Genomic DNA, 25,631 nt, shown 5'->3' on the forward strand with positions numbered 1-25,631 from the left:
AAAGTAAGAAAACAGCGTCTCAATCTTATTTTTTGCTTTCCTTCTTCAAAATGCGAGGTCTTGACTACATCAGTATTTGCACACAAAGGTCGTAACCGTGCGATATGACACCGAGAACATCGCCAGTATTGTAAACGTAACTGTTGTTTATTTCAGTAGTAATATTTTGTCCTAAAAGCACGGCTACCTATTACAAAGAGATTCGAAGTCAGCTGGGTATTCTCAATAGTTTACTAATAATCAGTTACAGATTTTTGAGAGATGAAAAAAAAAAGTGTTTAAACTAAAAAATAATCAGCAAAGAACATTATAATTTGACAGTTATGGGAGCAAGTAACATGAAGTGCTTACTTTTCTTCCTAAGATAATCTTATGTCAAAATAATTAAAAGTTCTTCATTAAAGAAATTAAACAGTTACCTACTGCATTAGAACGGAAAAGAACACTTGTGCAGTAACTCTGGTTACTTCAGTTACACTTGTACAGAAATAACAATAACCTGTAGTTAAGTATTAATATTTCTTCTTTGAACCCATTCGTTTTTCCTGGAAGTCGTTTCACGGAACTATTGACAGGATAATTTTGAATTACACATCATCATCATCATTATCTCTGTGACCATGTCGGTTAGCAATTTCTTAGTTGACTGCGGGTTTATGAAAGAGAACACCCTTTCGACGGTTCTTTCGGCATTGGCATTGTGCCTTAGAATTGCAGAGCAATATTCTGCCAGTTTCAGTAACTGATATACCTTTAAATCCTTATGGTATATACCTTAGTCCTCCTCATACTTCTTCCTCGCGCTTGTATCATTAGCTTGGAACGGACCTTAGTTGTACGTTATCTACTTCACCGCTGAAAAGCCTAACGAAGGCCGGACTCGCATATACATGGCCGGTCACTCGGCAACCCTACTGCTAGCAGTCGTATCCGTTAAGTTGTTGTACAGAGCATCTTCTTTACTTTCCAACTTATCTTAGAAGAACGTAAAAGGGGTTAAACTTCTCGCTTGCTGTTTTCCTCTGTGCTACTCGTTGCTGTATTCCTCAATTACTTATCCTATCTTGCGATCTGATGCTGTCAAAATATTTATATGTCATACATGCTTTGACGTGCTGTCCATCTACTATTATGTTTCCTACATTTTCTCCGGTGCATTGATATTCAATCTTTTGAAAGTTTACTTTCTATCCCCATTTATCTTATTATTCTAATAATTTTCTTAGCATAAAGCAAATATCATCCTCTTCACTAGCCGCCACCATCACCTCATCACCTGCGACGAACAAGGTACACATACACTGGTACTTTATCATCTAAATGCCCATCCCTGCACACTACCTTTCCCTCCAGAAGTCTAAAGCTATCTGCATACATATTTTAAACAATGCAGGAGACAAGAAACCCCCGCTTTAATCTTTTTGTAATTTTGAAAGGCTGTGACGAAATTTTGCTACCCACATTGACTACACAATATGCAAACTTAAATAGTTTGCATATATGTCTAACTTACGTCAAGTACACTCCTCCTAGGGACTTCAAATAGTTTCTTCAGCGGCACTACACGTTATACACCTTGTCCAGACCCGCAAACACTAAATGGCTTCTCAGATTCCTTTCTAGTCTCTCTCCTTTCCCGTCATTAATTGTCTTACGAATAAAAGTGTTGTCGCTACAAGATCTCCCCATGCGGGAAAAATAATTTGCTCTTCAACGTCCATCAGCATCCCCACTATCCTGTGTTTAAGCACCCGACCACACAACCTGCCAACACAATTTGTACCACTGGCTCCACGATAATTTTCACATAGCTTCACATTAAGCAGCCTTACAATTTGGCAGTTATGCTAGCAACTAAGTGCTCAGTCTTCTTTCTAACCTTCCCTTCCTCGCATTTGCGTCTTTCAACACGAGTAGGAGAGACGCGCGAGCGAGACGCGGTGGGACACTCTTCTGCCTCGCTCTCTCTGCGCGTAGCGCGCTTGCGATGTACTTAAGCTCTTTCGGCCTATAAAGTTGCGCACACACACATGAGAATAGCATCGGCTACTATATATACAGGTTGATTCCATGGCGATGTTATAAAACTTTGGGGATTATGGATAAGGATAAATGTATGAACTTTAGGTAAGGGGCCCTGGTTTGGATACATCCCAGTCGAAATTTATAAGCGAAAATCACTGTGATACCTCTGACAGCGGAATGCATGTACCGGTATACAGCTGTTGCTAATATTGTGGGTACGTAACTGTCAAAAGTGTTAGTATGAACCAAAACAAGAAAAAAAGTGCAATAAACATGGTCTCTAAAATGTATACATTAAGAGATGTGTGCACAAGTTCATCTTCGCTACTGTGAAATATGTCTCTTCTGCTGAACAAGTGCTCACAGCTTTTGAAGTGTCCGTTTCAGAGGTCATGCTTACTAGATTTTTTTTCTTGTTTTAGTCCGTACTACCATCATAGGCGTCGACTTTTGAAAATCTTGGCGTATGCTCATCAGGTTACACTTTAACTCATAATTACCCTCTATATAATTATAGTAAGTGTAAATGGCACAAAAGTAACTTAAAATAGATGACCACTCATCTAAGCAGGGTGAGACTGGAACGTGCCACCCCTGGCAGTTGTTTTTCTGATGAATTCGTTGATTAAAGGTTCAGTTCCCTTGCGAGATCGGAATGTATGTTCAACAATGCTACACGATTTAACCGGTCTTGGTTCATGGCGGCTCTGGTGTAAGTTTTCTACCTTTAAGTGCAGGAAACGAACGTTCTGCAGTACACGTGGATACAGATATCGTTAAAAGAAGTCGCAATAATTTTACATATTCTGGTATTATGTTCTTCAGAGCTACACACTTGTCATCCTCTTGCGTACTCAAGTATTTCACTACGGTTTAAAAGTTGTCTAGTGTAACATTGTTATTTTACCACATCCAACAAAATATCTCTATGAAAACTCAGTCTAGCATACTCGAAGTCGTCACTTTGGAAAGATGTAACGTAACTACTATCTTCTTTGCCTATTTTGAGAAGGCGTGGCAATTTCGGGCGGAAACCTGCTTTTAAAGCTACTTATTGTTTGATCCACTGTGTCAAAAAATAGAAATCCCCACTTTTCTTGAATATCTCATGAATTACAATCTGGTGAGCAAGATGTATGAGACAGGCGAAATACCGTCAGACTTCAAGAAGAATATAATAATTCCAATCCCAAAGAAAGCAGGTGTTGACAGATGTGAAAATTACCGAACTATCAGTTCAATAAGTCACAGCTGCAAAACACTAACGCGAATTCTTTACAGGCGAATGGAAAAACTGGTAGAAGCCGACCTCGGGGAAGATCAGTTTGGATTCCGTAGAAATATTGGACGCTACGACTGATGTAAATAGCCGCGGGCTTAGTTTCTTTTATCCGTGACTGTAATTCTTGCAAACAACCGGCAACGTTTGTTGCGTCGTCATAGGGTTGCCTACAATTGTTCATAGAAATAGAATATCTTAATAATACATCCTTCGCAGATTTAAACACGGTATCTATCACAGTTAATAGGCGCTCATAAAAATCATGAAACAACTCATAAAAAGCAAAATTCTGGTCAGTAGAATGAAAACAGACAGACATCTGCTCTCTAACTGATACATCGCATGTCTCGTCCAACATTATGCATATAAATCATATTCTTTTATTTGTTGAATCAAAATTCTCCGAAGAGACTTGCTTATCAATGTTATAATATTAATTATGTCATGAGACATCCAATTGTTAACTAGTCTGATTAAGCCAGAGTTTCATTACGGGCACATCCTCGGAACGTGATTTCAGAAGATTTGACAAAATCAGAAGACTCATCACCATGAACAGACAAGGTGAATCCTTGGCAAACCAACAAGAATACTGAAGTAAGAAACAGTAGCGGCCTGCATTTCTTATGTTTTAGAATGACTAACTGATGACAGAATAATTACTCCTTTTTTCATAGAACTATTTGTAGTAACTGAATACATATGCAAATTACTTTTTGCATGAGATCTGAATCGTTTTAGGGCAATGGACCAATTCTTAAAGTCGCACTTAACGAACGCATTACAGAAATGTTTGTTCGCAGTGACAGCTTTTAGAGACAATCTCATGTTTTCACGCACAGACCTACACAAGAAACAAACTCTGACGTCGTTTTTCGTCATACTGAATTCATGTATATGTTTTTACTTTCAGTACCACTATCATCTGTTGTGGAATTACCATAGTAACAGAATTCATCGTCACACGCTGCCGGAGATAGATCACTTTTACTGCTACACGCTGTCGATTCGATATCACCATCACGGTTATCAAAGTCCTTTTGTATTTCACGATACACTTATCCATCTTAACAATTTTGACACGCACGACATGACGACGTAATTCCTAGCACAGGCAAAGTAGGCCAAATACAACTCAAATTAACGTTTAATGGTCTACACGTTATGACTACTTCGTTGTTCGTTCAACTGATGAAGTCTGGAAATTCAAATTCAGTGTAAGTTACACTTTTTCATCTTAATTTCACAAGACAAAAGTATCTCATTGGCTGTTGCGTTTCGTGACTGTTGCAGAGCTGCCAATTAAAGCACAAAGAATTTCGCCAAGTTGTTATAAGTACTGTCCATTTACTGAATGTTTTAGCTAGGAGCGATGGGGCGCTCTTTCTAGCAGCTACGTCGGCTCACTGGTAGTCAAAAGATTATCTTAAAAGAAACCGCTAATTAAATTCGTACTTTGTAGTGTTAATGTTTTCACCGTATCGTACCAATCGGTTTCATTTCTAGTTATTTAATACAATAAAAAAATAATTATTATTATAGGTTACCGCCTTCAGTTTACATTATTGACTTAACAAGCGGCATCCCCTTAATATTCGCAGTTATTAGGAAACGGTCGCTTCGCTTTTATGTCAACGTGGGTTTTTTATTCCGACGAATTCAATTAGCAGTTTGTTTTATGATAACATTTTACAGCGGTGTATTACAAAAGCCTGCCGCCCATCAATGCGATGAGACTTGCTTTTAATTACGTTCAAGAAGCAAACCTTTACAGCGCCGGTTAGGTACAATGAAAATGCAGAATGATTTTTCGCTTATAACTTTCGACTCGGTCGTTTCCGTAGCCAGCTTCCTCCCCTCAAATTGACACGTTATCCTTCTCCATCATTCCTGAAAGTTTGTGTCACCACAGAATCACTCTGTGAATGTCCTTATGGTACATGTCATTAATCCTGCTTATTACTCGCAAATAACGGTATTAACGTGGAACAGGCCTCAGTTGTGAGGTATCTACTTCATCGTAAAAAGCCTCAAAAAAGTCAGACAGTCCGAACTTGTATAATTTGGCCACACAGGACCGGATATCTGCCAACCCCTCTTATCACAGTGGTTGGTTAGTTTGTTGCATCAAAAAGGAAGCTCCTTTTTGTTGCGGTCGAAGTTAAATTAAATGGAACTTAATACAGCAGCGGAGTGCTTGTCAGTCGTGTATAATTTTTTGATTCTATTTAGCATATTGTTGTTGTTTCCTCACTGTACATTGCTGAACGAATAATGATTGATTTGGAAAAGGAAAGATTATTAAGCTCTGGAGCTAGTGCTTAGTTTGAGACTTCTGATGTGAAAGAAACTACTTCTAGCGAAGATGGTGAAAGCAGCAGTCGCATTCTCGTACGTGAAAGGCGGAAAGTTTAGAAACCTAGAGAACTTACACGAAATTCAATTCAATTAGAAATTGGAGGCACAAAGCGTTAAGTGGGGACGATAAATTATTACACCTAGTGACAGGTCACGATTGTGCATATGCACCAATTTTTTTGGTCAGCTCACAAATCATCAAAAAGTTGCGTACTAAATTGTTTTAATAAACCGTGCGAAAGACGAACTCAAGATGGACTACACGCAGATAGAGCAATCAGATTAGCCAGACGTTAGCAGAGGGGCGAATGTGAAGAATGAAATCCAGTTTGTATTAGTACAATTAATGCTGTATTTGAGTTGAAGTTATCAGACAAAATGACTGACGCAGGCATTTTTTATGAAATCTTTCTAACAGCAGACAAAATACCTGTTTTGTGACGAAGAAAGTGGTAGTTCCAACAATGAGACACGTGGAAGGATGACTGGCGAAATGTCCACAAACAAAATAAAAAATGTGAGACTCGTGCCGTGAAACATGAAAGAGTAAATACTGGCTTAACCGTTACGGAAAAAGAGAAAGAAAAATTTTACACATCTAAGAGTTCTGTTTTTTAAAAGCTTTTTCGGTTTACCAAAAGTCGGAAAACTGGAAATAGCTTTTTTTGCAACAAATCTTTCAACTGTTGCTTATTTCTTTGTATAGCACTGCAGATGTCTAATAGCATCAGGTGTAACACGTACAGTGCAAACAGTAACAAAACGTTCAGTTACAAAATCCGAATAGGATTGCATTCATTGTTAGCTGCAATACAAGAGTCGGCGAAGCAGAAACTGAGGAAGAATGGCGAAAATTGTTAACGGTAACAAGGTAATTAAATGTTTGATGCTAGTTGCGGTATCTCTCGACAGTTTTTAATGGGCCTACATAATTTCCTGAGCTCCCCACACTGGATAAATTTATTTTAAAATGAATGTGGACACGTGCTGCTTACGCGAGTGGCTCTCGTAAAATCCCCGTGGACGGCGACCCCTCTCCGGTCCCGTCACCTCTCAGCCGGCCTTGGCACGTGGTTTCCCCCGCGGCCGCCGCACGTGCGAAACCCCTGGTCGTTCGGCAGAGCTGGGCTGTCCTGTGCTGTGCTTGGCCAAACCGTCTTTCCCCGATCCTCGCCGCCCCACCACTGGAAGTGCCGCTGCCGGCACAGGGCACAGTGACGTCACAAACGGCGCAGCAACACGTTAACAACGCTCGTCCGGCGCGGCGGTTTAAGTAATCCGGCGCTCGCAGGCGGCGCACAGTTTAAAAAGAGGCGGCAGGGCAAGGTGAGCCGGTCTGAGCTGTCGGCACGAGGGGCGGCCAGCAGGAGGAAAGTCCAGAGCGACAGGCGGGCAGCAATGCTGGTGGTGCAGTTCCTGCTCGCGGCCGCCGTGCACCCGAGTGAGTAGCGACGGCGGGCGCGGTCGCGTGCGATTGGTGGTACGCTTACGGCTTCAGAGGCTGTGCGACAACTTGGCAAACAGCCGCCACGACTCGTGAAACGTTTAGATTATTTTATAGTCTCTTTTCATTACTAGTTTCGACGAAAACGTTTACCAGATGGCTGTAGTACATTAATACCACGAATTATTATTCGCCTGGTACATCTTTGAGCAACAATATAAAAAACTTTTAATCGATAAACAATGGAAAACAGCTAATACCTCAACTCAATTTAAATCATTGTAGATGTATGCGCCATCTATTTCCAGCGTTTCTTCCGAAAACTGACGTTTCCACGTACCGTAGTACAAAACTTCAATTTTGAATATAAAATCTGCTTTCACCGCCTCGCTAGATAATTTTTAAACCTGAAATATGGCACTGGCCACCATAATATATATATATATATATATATATATATATATATATATATATATATACAGCAGTGTATCCCGTTCTTATAAGCTAGAAAGGTGTGTCCTCCGTGAAAGTTGCTGTAAAATCTACAGAACCACCCACAATGTTCTGTAGATTTTACAGCAACTTTCACGGAGGACACACCTTTCTAGCTTATAAGAACGGGATACACTGCTGTATGACAAGGAAATGAAGCGCCAGCAGTGATAATTTCATGAAATTTCTTTCATTAGTGAAAACCTGACTTTCGGTCATCTACGCTCATTTTCCGATGACGAACTCGGCTTAGGGTCACTTTGCATGGAACAGAAAGAATCATTGTAGATGTATGCGCCATCTATTTCCAGCGTTTCTTCCGAAAACTGACGTTTCCACGTACCGTAGTACAAAACTTCAATTTTGAATATAAAATCTGCTTTCACCGCCTCGCTAGATAATTTTTAAACCTGAAATATGGCACTGGCCACCATAATATATATATGTGTGTGTGTGTGCGCGTGTGTGTGTTTCACACGGACACATTGTGGGTGGTTCTGTAGATTTTACAGCAACTTTCAACTTTCACGGAGGACACACCTTTCTAGCTTATAAGAACGGGATACACTGCTGTATGACAAGGAAATGAAGCGCCAGCAGTGATAATTTCATGAAATTTCTTTCATTAGTGAAAACCTGACTTTCGGTCATCTACGCTCATTTTCCGATGACGAACTCGGCTTAGGGTCACTTTGCATGGAACAGAAAGAAAGACGAAATTTAAATTTACGCTATGTACAAAACTACAGTGCGTGTAAGTCCGTAATACCAATATACTTTCTCTCGCTACTAATTAGTAACGACCTCAGCTGCTTTATCGTTTCTATCATTTTCTCAGCTTTTGCAGAGACTGTTGTAACATACACAGTGCCTTTGTAAGATAAAAGAAACGATCAGCGACTTTTCTATGCTCATCTAAAGCCTCTGTCATGCCAGTTGCAAAATTCACTTTTCCTACATTCTACATGTGCTCCATCGAAAACTATGCAATGACTTAAAACAGAATTATTCCGTGATGATGTCACACACTTTCTGGATTGATGGACAAGGGTAAACGTATCAATTTCACGAAAGAGATCCTGGTTCGGAAACCGACGAGTGAAAACTCTTCTGATACCTCTGACACTAGTATACATGTTCCGGCACTGCTGTTGCCAACATTGTAGGGTTCATGACTATCAGAGGTGGTAGCAAGGACTAAAACAAGGAAAAAGCTTCTAGTAAACATGGGCTCTAAAGTTTATACCTTAAGAGTTATGAGCACTTGCTCATCTTCGCTACTATAAAACCCGTCTATTGTACTAGAGTCCATATTTACTACACTTTTCTTCTTGTCTTGGGCCATATTTGTTGTGGTCTTCATCCAGAGGCTGGTTTGATGCAGCTCTCCATGCTACTCTGTCCTGTGCAAGCCTCTTCATCTCCGAATAACTACTGCAACCTACATCCTTCTGAATCTGCTTAGTGTATTCATCTCTTGGTCTCCCTCTACGATTTTTACCCTCCACGCTTCCCCCCAATAATAAACCGGTAATCATCTAGTCAAGCTGGGCCACAAATTTCTCTTCTCTCCAATTCGATTCAATACCTCCTCATTAGTTACATGATCTACCCATCTAATCTTCAGCATTCTTCTGTAGCACCACATTTCGAAAGCTTCCATTTTCTTCTTGTCTTAACTAGTTATTATCCATGTTTCACTTCCATACATTGATGCACTCCATACAACTACTTTCAGAAACGACTTCCTGACAAATCTACAATCGGCGTTAACAAATTTCTCTTCTTCAGAAACGCTTTCCTTGCCATAACCAGTCTGCATTTTATATCCTCTCTACTTCGACCATCATCAGTTATTTTGCTCCCCAAATAGCAAAACTCTTTTACTGCTTTAAGTGTCCTTTTCTAATCTAATTCCCTCAACATCACCCGATGTAATTCGACTACATTCCACTATCCTCGTTGTGCTTTTTGCTTTTGTTGATGTTCATCTTATATCTTCCTTTCAAGACATTGTACATTCCGTTCAGCTGCTCTTCCAGGTCCTTTCCTGTCTCTGACAGAATTACAATGTCATCGGCAAACTTGAAAGTTTTTATTTCTTCTCCAGGCATTTTAATTCCCACTCCAAATTTTTCTTTTGTTTCCTTTACTTTTTGCTCAATATACAGATTGAATAACAGTGGGGATAGGCTACAACACTGTCTCACTCCCCTCCCAACCACAGATTTCCTTTCATGCCCCTCGACTCTGTAACTTCCATCTGCTTTCTGTACAAATTGTAAATAAACTTCCGCTCCCTGTATTTTACCCCTGCTACCTTCAGAATTTGAAAGAGAGTATTACAGTCAACACCGTCAAAAACTTTTAGGGCTACAAATGCTAGAAAGTTGGGTTTACCTTTCCTTAACCTATCTTCTAAGGTAAGTCGTAGGGTCAGTATTGCCCACGTGTTGAAACATTTCTACGGAATCCAAACGGATCTTCCCCGAGGTCGGCTTCTAGCAGTTTTTCTATTCGTCTCTAAAGAATTCGTGTTAGTGTTTTGCAGCCGTAACCTATTAAGCTGATCGTTCGGTAACTTTCACACCTGTTAACACCTGCTTTCTTTGGAATTGGAATTGTTATATTCATCTTGTTTGAGCGTATTTCCCCTGCCTCATACATCTTGCTCACCAAGTGGTAGAGTTTCGTCAGGGCTGGCTCTCCCAAGGCTGTCAGTAGTTCTAATGGAATTATGTCTACTCCCGGGCTCATTTCGACTTAGGTCTTTCAGTGCTGTGTCTGACTCTTCACACAGTATCATATCTCACATTTCATCTTCATCTACGTCCTTTTCCATCTCCATAATATTGCTCTCTAGTGCACTGCCCTCGTATAAACCCTCTATATACCCCTTCCACGTTTCTGCTTTGGACTAGTTTTCCACCTGAGCTATTGATGTTCATAGAATTGGCTCTCTCTTCTCCAAAGGTCTCTTTAATTTTCCTGTAGGCAATATCTATCTTACCCCTAATGATACATGTTTGTACATCCTTACATTTGTCCTCTAGCCACCCCTGCTTGCCTGCCTTGGTGGCCAAGCGGTTCTAGGCGCTTCAGTCCGTAACCGTGCGACTGCTACGGTCGCAGGTTCGAATCCTGCCTCGGGCATGGATGTGTGTGAAGTCCTTGGGTTAGTTAGGTTTAAGTAGTTCTAGGGGAATATGGACTGGGGGTAAGTAATGAAAGAGGAAGCCGCCTGGCAGAATTTTGTACAGAGCATAACTTAATCGTATCTAACACTTGTTTTAAGAATAGTGAGAGAAAATTGTATACGTGGAAGACGCCTGGAGACACTGGAATATTTCAGATAGATTATATAACGGCAAGACAGAAATTTAGGAACCAGGTTTTAAATTGTTAGACATTTCCAGGGGCTGATGTGGACTCTAATCAAAATTTATTAGTTATGAACTGTAGACTAAAACGGAAGAAACTGCAAAAAGATAGGAATTTAAGGAGATAGGACCTGGATAAACAGAAAGAACCAGAGGCTGTAAAGGGTTTGAGAGAGAGCATTATGGAACGATTGACAAGAACAGGGGCAAGAGATACAGTAGAAGAAGAATGGGTAGCCTTGAGAGGTGAAATAGTGAAGGCAGCAGAGGATGAAGTAGGTAAAACGACGAGGGCTAGTAGAAATCCTTGGGTAAAAGAAAAGATATTGAATTTAATTGATGAAAGGAGAAAATATAAAAATGCAGTAAATGAAGCAGGCGTAAAGGAATACAAACGTCTCAAAAATGAGATCGACAGGAAGTGCAAAAAGGTAAGCAGAGGTGGTTCGAATGGCTCTGAGCACTAAGGGACTTAACATCTGAGGTCATCACTCCCTTAGAACTTAGAACTGCTTAAACCTAACTAACCTAATGACCTCACACACATTCATGCGCGAGGCAAGATTCGAACCTGCGACCGTAGCGGTCGCGCGGTTCCAGACTGAAGCGCCTACAACCCCGGGCGGCAACTATTAATTACTTTTGAGTGTATTCAGTGCATAAAACGCAAAACAATTAAATTGGCAATTACTCCAGTCGTAAAGTAGACGCTAAAAAGCAAAGATATACACCGATAAGCCAAAACATTATGATCACTTTCCACCGCGACTTTGGATGCCGCCTGATGGCGTTACGGGCACGTGAAGCGATAGCAAAAGTTCAGTAAGCGGAGCAGGCACAGAAGGGGGACCACCCTAGCGAAGATATGGGCCGCAAATGCGGAAATATAATGACGTGCGACTTTGATAAACGGTAGATTATTATTACGCAGAGCTTGTGAATGTGTACCTCGAAAACGGCTAAGCTGGTCGAATGTTCACGTGCTACTTGCTGTCTTAAGTGTCTACGGAAAGAGGTAGAAGGACAGTGAAACTACAACTAGGTGCTAAACAGGAGGACGTCCAGGACTCTCTACACAATGTGGCGTTTGGGGGCTTGCCTGCTCTGTAAATTAGGATGGATGGTGATCTGTGGCATCTCTGCTGGTGCACGCCCAAGTGTTGCGGAGCAGACAGTTCATCGCAAATTGTTGAGCATAGAGCTCCGCAGTAGACCACCCCCACGTGTTCACATGTTGACCCAACGACATCGTCAATTACGATTGCAATGGGTATAGGACCATAAGGATTCGACCGTCGCCCACGGCGATGACATCTTTCAGCAGTATAACTGTCTGTGTCACGGAGGCAGAACCGTGCTACTGTGCTTTGAGGAGCATTATAGTAAACTCACATTGATGTCGCGGCGACCCATCTGGGTCGCTGTCGGGCGCTATCACCGCGTACGCAAATCAGCGGCCCGTTATTTACGTGAATTACACGACCTCTGCGTAGGAGGCATCTAATGCCACATACCTCCACAAAGCTACCAACAAACTGCCGGATGTCTGATATGCAGAATCAGTGATGTACGAGGGTTATTCGGAAAGTAAGGAACGATAGGTCGCGAAATGGAAACCACAGTGAAAATCAAAACTGTTTTATTTGCAACAGTTAGCTACAACTTCCAGCTACTTATCTCCATAGTCGCCGATCCGACTTAGACGTTTGTCGTAGCGTTGTACAAACTTTCCAATACCCTCGTTATAGAAGGCAGCCGCCAGCGCTTTTCGCAAATTCTCTACGCTGGCCTACAGATCGTTGCCTGTGCCAAAATGTTGTCTTATAGCCAGGGTTCTTGTGAGCAGAGATGAAACTCAGAGGGAGACAATTACGGGCTGTATTGTGGGTAATCAATCATTTCCAATTGAAAACGATGTAGGAGCATATTCATTGCCCCTGCAGAATGCGGCTGAGAATTGTCTTGTAGAAGAAAGCACACGACAGTTATTTAATGTTGGCTGCATAGCTTCAGGCAAGATTTCTCACCAGGCCCTCGTACTTTGAGGGAGACAATATTGTTATAGGTACCTTTATGTGCTCCCTGTGTGCTCAGAACTAAAAAGAACGACGTAACGGACGTACTAGAGACACTGCCCAACACATCTGTGCAAAACTTCTTCGGATTTTCACTGTGGTTTCCACTCCGCGACCGATCGTTCCTTACTTCTCGAATAACACTCGCATTTCGTTCCAATGACGGACAAACAAGTTATTAGGCAAGTGGTTAAAGTATTTTGGCTCATCAGTGTCTATTGCGTATATTATAAAACAAATGTAGAGATGAGAATATTATCGGTGTGTTGTGAACTACAGCAGGCAAAACACAGTGGCAAGAGAAAACTCGTTAAATGTATTCGAAAGATATTAAGAGCGTATTCTGACGTAAATTATAAATGATGCACTAATCTATTTATTCTTCAATTGTGAGTAGCACTGAAATGCGGGTAGTGCACGTTACATTTTTATCAAGTTCGTGTTTCACACGTATTTTTTGAAGAAACCAATAATTTCGGCTGTAAAGCATGTAATATATTCAAAAGCAACAGGAAGGAGGTACATGGGCTATATGATCAAAAGTATCCGGACACCTGGCTGAGAATGACTGACAACGTGATGCTGGAATTCAATATGGTGTTGGCCCAGACTAGGCCTTCATGACAGCTTCCACTCTCGCAGGAATACTTTAATCAGGTGCTAGAAGATTTCTTGGGGAATGGCAGCCCATTCTTCAAGGAGAGGTATCAATGTCCGTCGGTGAGGCCTGGCACGAAGTCGGCGTTCCGAAACATCCCAAAGTGTTCTATAAGATTCAGGTCAAGACTCTGTGCAGGCCAGTCCATTACAGGGATGTTATTGTTTAATAACCACTCCGCCACAGGCCGTGCATTATGAACAGCTGCTCGATCGTGTTGAAAGATGCAATCGCAATCCCCGAATTGCTCTTCAACAGTGGAAAGCAAGAAGGTGCTTAAAACATCAATGTAGGCCTGTGCTGTGATTATGGCACGCAAAACAACAAGGGGTGCAAACCCCAGTCATGAAAAACACGTCCACACCACAACACCACCGCCTCTGAATTTTACTGTTGGCACTACACATGCTGGCAAAGGACGCTCACCGGGCATTCGCCATACCCTGCCATCGGATCGCCACATTGTGTGCCGCGATTCGTCCCTCCACACAACGTTTTTCCACTGTTCAATCGTCCAATGTTGACGCTTCTTACACCAAGCGAGGCGTCCTTTGGCATTTACCGGCGTGATGTGGGGCATCCGCTCGACCATGAAATCCAACTTTTCTCACCTCCCACCTAACTGTCATAGTACTTGCTTGGAATTCCATTGTAATGGTCTGGATAGATGACTGCCTATTACACATTGCGACTCTCTTGAACTGTCGGCGCCGCGCGGGATTAGCCGAGCGGTCTAGGGCGCTGCTTCATGGACTGTGCGGCTGATCCCGGCGGAGGTTCGAGTTCTCTCTCGGGCATGGGTGTGTGGGTGTTTGTCCTTAGCATAATTTAGGTTAAATAAGGTGTAAGCTTAGAGACTCATGACCTTAGCAGTTAAGTCCCACAAGATTTCAGACACATTTGAACACTTGAACTGTCGGCTGTCTGTCTGTCAACAGACGAGGTCGCCCTGTACGCTTTTGTGCTGTACGTGTCCTTTCACACGTTTCATAAACACATCGGAAACAGTGGACCAAGGAATGTTTAGGAGTGTGCAAAGCTCGCGTACAGACATATGACCCAAGTTCAAAAATGGTTCAAATGGCTCTAAGCACTATGGGATTTAACATCTGAGTCCATCAGTCCCCTAGAACTTAAAACTGCTTAAACCTAACTAACACACACATCCATGCCCGAGGCAGGATTCGAACTTGCGACCGTAGCAGCAGCGCGGTTAAGGATTGAAGCGCCTAGAACCGCTCGGCCACATCGGCCGGCATGCCGCAAGTGACACCCAATCACCTGACCACGTTCGAAGTCCGTGAGTTCCGCGGAGCGCCTCGTTCTGCTCTCTCACGATGTCCAATGACTACTGAAGTCGCTGATACAGAGTACCTGGCAGTAGGTGGCAGGACAATGCACCTAATATGAAAAACGTATGTTTTCGGCGGTGTCCGGATACTTTTGATCACATAGTGTATATTTTGCATATGCTGTGGAAATTCAGCTTCACTCTGCTTAGGACAAATGTATTAAAGTTGAATTCATAAACTCGTAATATCTGTCAAATATTTTCACATATAAGAGGCGATCACAGAGTTTCTGTTTGAGGGCGTTGCTGCAGCGTATATGCAACGTAGCGCCACTCTGATGCGGGTAGAAGAGCACATGTAGGGAAAGAGATTAGTGTGGCATTCGTATCTTTTCGACGAGCGCTTGGTAAATGCGGAAACGTAAACTATGGCGACGTTATTACTAAATGCTTCCGAACAGGATAATGTAATTCTTTTCTTGGCTGCCGAAGGACAAGCTTGTAGATATCCATCGGAAGAAGACGAATGCGTATGGGGCAGTGTATCTGTTGAAAACCACCATTGTGGAATGGTGCACCAAGTTCTCTGCTGACTGCTATTCGACATAAGACGCCGGTTGATCTGGTTGCCAGCTTCGTGCTTTACAGGAACGAGAGTCTGAAAGCGTAAACGATGCAGTGGTGACATCCATCGTCCCCTCGTCCCAAGAAGTTTAAGAACCAGGCATCTGAGGGAAAGGTGATGTTCACCCTGTTCTTACGGATGCCTATTGGTTATTGATTTCAAGGAACCAGGTGTGTCTATCACGGTGTTGCGCAACAATGGAGATATTACGGCGCGCAATTAAGCTGAAACGTCTGGGAAATCTGCGACAAAATGGTGTTGCTGCTCCCTAATAACGCGAGTCCCCACATCGCAAATGTCGTAAATCAGACCCGCCCTAAAGTCTCGATCCCTCGCTGGAGGACGAGCCTTTGCAGCAGGGAATTCCGGGCTTCTTCGCGCAACAGGTCACGGGATTTTGCAAAACCAGTACCTTCAGCCTGGTGCGTCAGTGGGAAAACTGCCTCAGTGTTCAAGGAGATTTTACCTGATTGGCATATACCGACTGTGGACTGTGCAGCCTTGGAACGGAAATTCTGTGATCGCCCCGTATAGTTAATGCTAGTTACTGAGTTAGGGTTATATTTTTACTTTTGATGTCAGTTCGATAGTAGTGTCGCATCTTTCAACTCACATCTGGTGTTTAGTGTACACTGCGGGTATCTTTCCTTTGTAGCTTCGCAGTGTGCCATCAATACATGCCAAAACTTGTGATGTTACTGTGAAATCAGGCTGTTCAGCTCAATCTGGCTTTTGAACTGATTGATCCACGGAGCAATAATGGGACCTACATAGTGAAGTGGAATCCGTACTACGGTGCAAATTGGTATTTGTCACATTCATTAATAACTGTCACACAGCAACGTATTGGAAGATAGAGATTTTTAGCAAAGCGCACTTGGAGAGATTTATCCCTCGAACGAATTCGTAAGACAGGTGATGTATTAGCCTACGATGAAGTACCTGTAGTCTTCAAAAATAACAGCGAAGAAAGCATGGAATCGCAGAGCATGGGGAGAGACAGACAGATCCAGGAAAATGTACGTCCGTCCAGCGCTATCGGCTAACATACCGGATGATAGGACGATAAAATGCTGTGCGGACGGGCAAATGACGTCATACCAGCTACGAGAGCGCAGCGGCGGCAGAAGCAGGCGGGCGCAGCGGTTGTTTTAAGCGTGGCCTCCGCAGCGGAAGTTGGTCAGTACTCGTTGGACTCCCGCGCACTACCGGACACCACCGGCCGTTCGACATGTCGCCCCTGTTGTCTTTGCTTCTGGCAACGGCGCTTCAACTCACCGACATCGCCCGTAAGTAAATACCATGCTTAATAATGGCTGTTGCTGATGTAGTTGTTGTTTTTCTTCAGTTCGAAACATCGTTTGATACAGCTCTCGACGGTAGTCTATCCTGTGCAGCCCACTTCATCTTAGCATAACTGCAACCTTCGTCCATTTGAAGCTTGCTTACTGTAGTGAAGGCATGTTCTACCTATTACAATTTTTAGGCTCTCCCCACACTTCCCCCCATTGACAAATTGAAGATTCTTTGATGTGTCAGGTTGTGTCCTATCAATCGCTTGTTCTAGTCAAGTAGTGCCACAAATGTACTTTCTCCTCAAGTCGATTCAGTACCAGCTCATTAGTTATCCGATCTACCCATCCAATCGTCAGCATTCTCGTGTGGAGTGATATTTCAAAAGCTTCTATTCTCTTCTTGTTTGAACTGTTTATCGTTCAAGTTTCACTTTCTAACCACACGACATTCTAGAAACAGTCCTTCAGTTCATCTTTTTCAGACACGTTTTTGTTGCTTGCGTTTGCACTTAATGCGTCTTTACCTTGAAATGTTCACTAATTTTGCTATACAACGAGTAAAACTTTTCTGCTACTTCGGTAATCTATTTCGTAATTTAACTATCTCAGCGTCACCTGATTTAACAGGACTACATTGTATTACTTTTGTAGTTATTCATCTTTTAACATCTTTTCACGACACTACCCATTCCGTTTAACTGCTCTTTCGAGTCCTTTGTCGTCTCTGACAGATTTAAGTGTAATAGTTAAAACTCGAAGTCTTATTTCTTCTCCCTGAACTTTAATTACTTTTTTCTCTACGGGTTCTTTTCCTGCTTGTCAGTGTACAGAATTGGAAATTTGTGGTAAGGTCTTATGGGACCAAACTGCTGAGGTCATCGGTACCTAAGACTATACACTACATAATCTAACTTACACTAACTTACGCTATGTACAACACACAAGCCCACGACCGCGGGAGGACTCGAACCTCCGACGGGGGAGCCGCAAGGACCGTGGCAAGTCGCCCGAGACCGCGCGGCCAATGCAGAATGAACAACACGGGAAACAGTGTGGCTTGTGTACAAGTTACAGGCAATCTTTCGGTCCTCGTATATTATTTCGGCTACCTTCGGAATTTCAACATTATCTACAGATACACTAGTTGCTGTAAATGCGTCACCAATTTAATTTTTTTTCGTCATCCCGTTTCTTTTTCTTGATAGAAAGACTGGCGAAGACGCCCGAGAAATCGTCGCTGGGGTCCCGTGTGCCATGCGAGCGAGTTAGGGCAGTCTTCGTCCTCTGTAGTCCCCCTAGTGCAGTGGTTCACTACACTTCCATAATTACTGTTTTTGCGACTGAGGATTATGAAATAATCAATGTATTTAAGCTTCTCAGTGATATGGACAGTGTTGAATTGCAAGTACAGACGCTTTTATACATCAACCAGGGAATGGACGCTCAAAATCTGTGCGACTTTTGAGAAAAAAAATGTTACACTGCAGAATTAACAGAAGCATAACTGACAAGAATGAGCATTGAGACTGTTGCGCAAATATCCATTTATCGGTGAGGATAAAATGTTGTGCGAGAACCATTTCAAATCAGACACTGATCGATCAGTGCGACTTTTGACAAAAAAAATTAAATAAAATAAAAAAAGGATGGAACGCTGTAGAATTAACATAAGCATAACTGACAAGAATGAGCATAGAGACTGCTGCGCAGATACGCATTTATGGATGAGGATAGTATAATCTATGATAACCATTTCAAATCAGACACTGATCGAACAGAGACACTTTTTTTTTTCTCCTTCAAAAGTTGCGCAGTATGAACATTGAGACTTGCGCAAGTTCGCATTTTATCGAGGAGGATAAAATGTTGTATGAGAACCATTTCAAATCAGACACCGATAGAAAGGCTGGACCGGTACTTCTTAGTACTGATTATTTACTGTCTTTTAATGTATTCACCACAATTACGAAATCGTAATTAGATTAATTGCGTGAATCCAAAGTATCACGTTTAACATACGAAACAGTCTCTAACCTGGCCATAGCATATCATTGGATCATACCTGAAACAGCTTACTGGGACACTGACACTTAACGGAAAATAAATCGGATGTAATCCACTGTGGCACGGTGTGGGTGGCTGTTCACGAACATTTTCGCGAAAATTTAATTGTAAATTTCTGTAACTGCTAGCATATGCATTAAAGATTCTCGGCCCATGCGAAATCTTTCCTCTTAATTACGAAGGAAACGGAAGGAGAGTTAACAATCGGAGGATTTAGGAAATCACACACTTCCGGAAAATAACATTCACAGGGGGCGAACAAACAGATGGAGCGATATGCACGTCATTGTTCTTACAACCGCAGACCGAGGCTTAGGCGGAATTCTTATTAATCTTGCCTGCATATAATAGGCCACGTGAAATGGACCACTGCGTTTCGTTTTAATAACTGGAAACAGTCATGTATCACATTCCTTCTTGGAGGAGGAAACCACGTCGCCCCGAGGACTGAAGTCGTCGAACAAGTCTCGACGGGTACACTTGGGCAAGCAGCGAACCTGCCCGCCGTTCCCGCTGTTCCGGCCCGTCATTCCCCGTGACTGCTCTCCTCGTCGAGACGTGGATTGCTGACGCGATCAGCCGTGACGACACGCAACCAATAGAGCTGTGCAGAAAAGAAAAACACCACCTCGGCAGTCGCTCTGTTTCCAGCTGACCACCGACTCAACAGGTGGCGACGCAGTGACCTAGTTTACAAAGGCCGCCGTGGCGGAAACCCATTCAGTCCCTGAAAGCGAGATGAATTCAAGGTTTCATTCAAGTGCCAGAGGTGAGACCAGCCTTTTCAGCTTAGTTACTCACTTCCAATAAAATCTCGACTGAGTATTATAACTGCGAGGATTAATGCATTTTGTATGTCGTCTGTTCTCAGATGAAAACAGCATTTAACCGAAATCTCTTTCAGCTTGGGAGCTATCCAGGGTGGTCCATTGATAGTGACCGGGCCAAATATTTCAAGTACGTGGTATCTCGTAACATTCCGCCAGTGCGAACGGTATTTGCTTCGTGATATATTACCCGTGTTAAAATGGACCGTTTACCAATTGTGGAAAAGGTCGATATCGTGTTGATGTATGGCTATTGTGATCAAAATGCTATGTATGCTGCTCGGTATCATGGACGACATCATCCAAGTGTCCGTATCGTTCGCCGGATAGTTACGTTATTTAAGGGAACAGAAAGTGTTCAGCCACATGTGAAACGTCAACCATGACCTGCAATAAATGATGATGCCCAAGTAGGTATTTTAGCTGCTGTCGCGGCTAATCTGCACATCAGTAGCAGACAAATTGCGCGAGAATCGGGAATCTCAAAAACGGTGTTGAGAATGCTACATAAACATCGGTTGCACCCGTACCATATTTCTATGCACCAGGAATTGCATGGCGATGACTTTGAACTTCGCGTACAGTTCTGCCACTGGGCACAAGAGAAATACGGGACGATGACAGATTTTTTGCACGCGTTCTATTTAGCGACGAAGCGTCATTCACCAACAGCGGTAACGTAAACCGGCATAATATGCAATATTGGGCAACGGAAAATCCACGATGGCTGCGCCAAGTGGAACATCAGCGACCTTGGCGGGTTAATGTATGGTGCGGCATTATGTGAGGAAGGATAATTGGCCCCCATTTTGTCGACGGCAATCTAAATGGTGCAGTGTATGCTGATTTCCTACGTAATGTTCTACCGATGTTACTACAAGATGTTTCACTGCATGACAGAATGGCGATGTACTTCCAACATGATGAATGTCCGGCACATAACTCGCGTGGCAGTTGAAGCGGTATTGAATAGCATATTTCATGACAGGTGGATTGGTCGTCGAAGCGCCATACCATGGCCCGCACGTTCACCGGATCTGACGTCCCCGGATTTCTTTCTGTGGGGAGGGTTGAAGGATATTTGCTATCGTGATCCACCGACAACGCCTGACAACATGCGTCAGCGCATTGTCAATGCATGTGCGAACATTACCGAAGGCGAACTACCCACTGTTGAGAGGAATGTCGTTACACGTATTGCCAAATGCATTGAGGTCGACGGACATCATTTTGAGCATTTATTGCATTAATGTGGTATTTACAGGTAATGACGCTGTAAGAGCATGCGTTCTCAGAAATGATAAGTTCACAAAAGTATGTGTATCACATTGGAACAACCGAAATAAAATGTTCAAACGTACCTACGTTCTGTATTTTAATTTAGAAAACCTACCTGTTACCAACTGTTTGTCTAAAATTGTGAACCATGTGTTTGTGAATATTACAGCGCCATCTATCACAAAGCGAAAAAAGTGGTCCAACTAAAACATTCATATTTCTTTATGTACTACACGAATATGTAATAAAAAATGGGGGTTCCTATTTTTTAAAAACGCGGTTGATATCCGTTTGACCTATGGCAGCGCCATCTAGCGGGCCAACCATAGCGCCATCAGGTTTCCCCCTTCAAGCTAGACAAGTTTCGTCCTTTGTAGTTTTTTCGTTTGACGTTTATTTCGTGAGATATTTAGCTCGGTCACGATCAATGGACCACCGAGAGAGAGAGAGAGAGAGAGAGAGAGAGAGAGAGAGAGAGAGAGAGAGAGAGAGAGAGAGAGAGAGAGAGAGAGAAATGTGAAGGATTATTTACATTAAAGCTCTTTTTTTAAAAAAACTGGAGTAATCTACTCTTTTTCTCTATTAGCTTATGCAGGGACTCTTCCCCTCTCCTGACATACTCTGCAACAGATAAGCTGAATTTCGTTGTAGTACAAGCGGTCTGATTGAGGCAGAAACACGTTTACCAATGAACTCGACATGTGAACTGAGGGACCTTATAGTAGACGAAGTGAAAGAATGTTTTTATCTTACAAACAAATTGATACATGACAAACGAAGCAAGAAGCACAACTGAAACAGACTAGCGCTGGCAACAAGAGCATTTCTCCCAAGTCTACTAGTATGAAAGCCTGGACACAATTTGAAAATCAAATTTTTCAGAATGTACGTATAGAGCAGAGCGTTTGTAGGTAGTTAATCATAGACTGGAAAGAGTCGGAATAGCAGAAAACCGAAGCGTTTGACATGTGGTGTTACAGAAGAATGTTACAAATTTAGTGGCGTGATCACAAATGTCGAGAAGTTCTGGCAACAAACGGCGAGGAAAGATATATGCGGAAAACGCAAACTATGTAAAGGAACAGGCTGACAAAATGTGTGTTAAAACCTGAGGAATTGAGGGGAAACACTGTAGGGGAAGACGGGCGGGAAACGTACAGGGTCATTCTGTGATGACGTTACAGACATTGAGGGCTGATGAAGAAGGGGAAATGTACCAATTTGGTTCGGAAACGACCTAGTCGAAAGTTGTATGCTAAAATCGTGGATCTTTCCTACTGCAAGCTCTTTGCTTTCCATGTTTTGGGAGAAGGTTAGTACGGATCAAAACAAGAAATGTTCAAATGTGTGTGAATGTAAGCGACCAAACTGCTGAAGTCGTCGGTCGCTGGACTTACAGACTTAACACACTACTTGCTCTAAAATGCATGCCTTAAGAGATATGAGGATATGTTCATCTTAGCTACTGTGAAACACACCTTTTCTCCTGAACAAATGCTCATACCTCTTAAGGTAGACATTTGGGAGCCCCATGTTTATTGAACTATGTTTTCTTGTTTTAGTCCATACCACCTCCTTCCAAAATATGGAAAGCAAAGATCTTGCAGTAAAAGACATCCCCTGTAACAGACATCAGAGCGATTTTTGTTTTTAAATTTCGACTTCGCTTCCGGACGAGGGTTCCTTTTCTGAAATTGATACATTTACACTTCTCCATCATCCCTACAACTTGATCTTGGGGTGCGCCATCAAACCAACCTATAAACTGATGATTGGTTACGGTGCTTACTGCTACTATTTCATCCAGTTTCCGGATTTGAGCCACTTACCCATTCCAAACTTGATGGAAGTACACGGTGGGAGGTTAAGGCTTCAGTACGCTAGAACACTGTTTGGCAGAGTGTACTCTTTTGGGAGACAGCACTTCCGCCAGCCGCCTAACGTTGCAGACCCGGACGAGTGCCCCGAGATGGTGACACGGGCGCAGTGGGGGGCGCGGCCGCCGACGGCCCGCGAGACCATGAAGACGCCGGTGCCGTTCGTCGTGATCCACCACACGTACAAGCCGGGCTTCTGCGCCACCACCGAGGACTGCAAGAAGGCCATGCGTACCATGCAGGACATGCACCAGTTCCAGCACAAGTGGAACGACATCGGCTACAAGTGAGTATGTCCTCCCATCCGGTCGTGATAAAACGATACCTGTCAATGGACAGAGAACTTCTCGGTAGGCACGGCGCGTCATTGTATCCTGGATGCAGAGTCTTGCAAAGGTGTGGAAATAAATTCTGGCAAGCTCCAGGGATGCATGTTGGGACCGCTTCTATTCCTATTGTATACCAACCAGTAAACCAAAGATTCTTTAAAGCATCGAGCTTCCATGCATAAAACGTATTCAAGTTTATAAGCGAGGAAAAGTCTGAAATTATCCTTAAAGATTGTTGGAAGTCGCTAAGTGGACTAGTATTAGTCTGGGAAATTTGCGTTGCGTTTTAAGCGACAGCGGACTTTTCACACATCTCAATGTTTATGACGCCATATTTTGTTAACTGTGTCGCAGAATGATAATTTTGCAGGTACATTCAGTAGTATATATGGATACTGATAGAATTAATAATAAATAAGTAATAGTTTAAAACGTACGCGTGATGCTGGCGTTTTAACGCATGAACGGCGAAAATGTAGTAAGCGATACACTTTTTTCCTTTCAACATTTTGTGTGGGTGGGTGGGTGTGGGTTGTGTATGCAAGGAACTGTTTTATAGTCCGCGTATCTGTGCGCGGTGTATTACGTTGTCTCAAGCCAAACACACAGTTCGTAACTGCAACATTTGTCTTATTGTATTAAAGTTTTAATATAAGATATATGTCTTAATGAACTGATTATGAAAGCATGTTACATTTTTAAATTCGGTCACTACGAGAAATACTTATCCTGTCCATACGCTGCAACTGGTACCAGGCACTGGCGTTTGAGTAATATATGTGTAAGCAACCTCCGAACAGTATTAAACGTAATCTCATGGACTTTCTGCAGATGATTCAGGATGTATAACGAAAAATTGCGCACATGTTCAGTGAGATCTTGACAAGATTTCAAAGTTGTGCAAGGATTGGCAGCTTGCTTTAAATGTACGGAAATACAACGCTGTGCACTTCACAAAATTACAAAAATTTAATATCCTCTGGCTACTATATCAACAAGTCACAAATGGAATCGGTCGACAAATGCGTAATACTGTAACAATTTGTGGGAATATTAACTGGAATGATCACACCGGCTCAGTTGTAGTTGCAGTAGTTGAAACACTTCCTTCATTGGTAGTGCACTAGGGAAATGCAGTCTACAAAGGAGATTACTTACAAAACATCCGTGACCCGCAATAAAATATTTCTGAGGTATGTGGAACCCGTATCAAATATCACTAACACGAGATATGGAACATATACAGAGAATGGCAGCACGAATGGTCACAGTTTGTTTGACGAACGGTAGAGTGTCACAGAGATGCTGAAGCAACTGAATTGTCTGATGTATGAAGACGGACGCTAATTATCCTGCGAAAGAGTGCTTACAGATTTCCAAGCAGCAGCTTTAAGTGAGGAATCTAGGAAAGTACTACAGCTCCACTACGTGTCGCTCGCTTATACGCCCCGAGCGCAAGATTAGGCTAATTACAGCACGCACAGGGGCGTTTAGGCAGTCATTCTTCCGGCGCTCCTTACGCACACCGAAGGGAAATTAAACTTAATATGTCATAAAATAAGTACCCTCTACTATGCACTTCACAGTGGTTTAAAGGATGTAGATGCCGATAACATATTTCTGTGTAAATACACAAAACTTACAGTGTTCCTTTATGCGTGTATAAATCAAGACCATTCTTTCCCCGAAGGCTGTTTGTTTAATTAGACATATGCCAGTACAAAGAACCACACCCTGGAATCACCTCAAAAATCCAGCAGCAGTGGGGGGCGGCAGCAAGAAGTGAACCATTCAGTCGCACGCGCTATCTGAACACGAAAGTGTGTTACCAGCCACCAGCACTGTGCCGCTGAGCTGGCACGGTCTCACTTACCCCAGCTACCAGACCACCTGGGCCATCCAATAACGGTGCAGTTGACATCTGCGTCTGAATATGAAGTCTGAACTACAGTTAAAGTTAACAGAAATGCTAACTGCTACCTTCGTTCTCAACGTGTAGATTGGTCGCCAAATCTCGTTTTCTATTTTTCCCTATTTTCCGCAAAAGTCTTCAGTTTAGAGTATGTTGTCAGTTTCAGAATTTTTTTTGTTATCTGCCTGGTGTACAGTGGTTTTGCGCTTCCTCCTGCCAGTGATTATTCCCCCTAGTAACTACACAATAGCCCGCCCGGCTAGCCGCGCGGTTTAACCCGCTGCTTCGCGAGCGGGAAGGTGTGCCGGACCCCGGCACGAATCCGCCCGGAGGATCAGTGTCGAGGTCCGGTGTGCCTGCCAGCCTGTGGATGGTTTTTACGCCGGTTTTCCATCTGCCTCGGCGAATGCGGGCTGGTT

At 42.8% G+C, this 25,631-nt stretch overlaps 2 protein-coding genes across 6 annotated transcripts in view; one reads left to right on the forward strand and one right to left on the reverse strand.

The window, feature by feature from the left end:
• LOC124544869 (trichoplein keratin filament-binding protein) overlaps nt 1-25,631 on the reverse strand; it is a 754,849-nt gene that overhangs the window by 287,396 nt on the left and 441,822 nt on the right. The window contains exon 1 of one of the 3 annotated variants that reach the window (XM_047123584.1): nt 6,661-6,906. The exons of the other annotated variants lie outside the window; for them this stretch is intronic. The gene's annotated coding sequence lies outside the window, so the exon portion shown is untranslated. Of the gene's footprint in view, nt 1-6,660; nt 6,907-25,631 lie in introns of those variants that run through there. 3 annotated transcript variants of the gene reach the window in all.
• LOC124544872 (peptidoglycan-recognition protein LB-like) overlaps nt 1-25,631 on the forward strand; it is a 53,490-nt gene that overhangs the window by 22,361 nt on the left and 5,498 nt on the right. Inside the window, exons 1-2 of one of the 3 annotated variants that reach the window (XM_047123589.1) lie at nt 6,893-7,106; nt 23,044-23,257. In XM_047123589.1, coding sequence (XP_046979545.1) covers nt 7,064-7,106; nt 23,044-23,257 — 257 coding nt within the window. In that variant the 5' untranslated portion in view covers nt 6,893-7,063. Of the gene's footprint in view, nt 1-6,892; nt 7,107-16,773; nt 16,920-23,043; nt 23,258-25,631 lie in introns of those variants that run through there. The other 2 variants (XM_047123588.1, XM_047123590.1) reach the window with 2 other exon arrangements.

This window comes from Schistocerca americana, chromosome 8, assembly GCF_021461395.2.
Source record: "Schistocerca americana isolate TAMUIC-IGC-003095 chromosome 8, iqSchAmer2.1, whole genome shotgun sequence".
Lineage (NCBI taxonomy): Eukaryota > Metazoa > Arthropoda > Insecta > Orthoptera > Acrididae > Schistocerca > Schistocerca americana.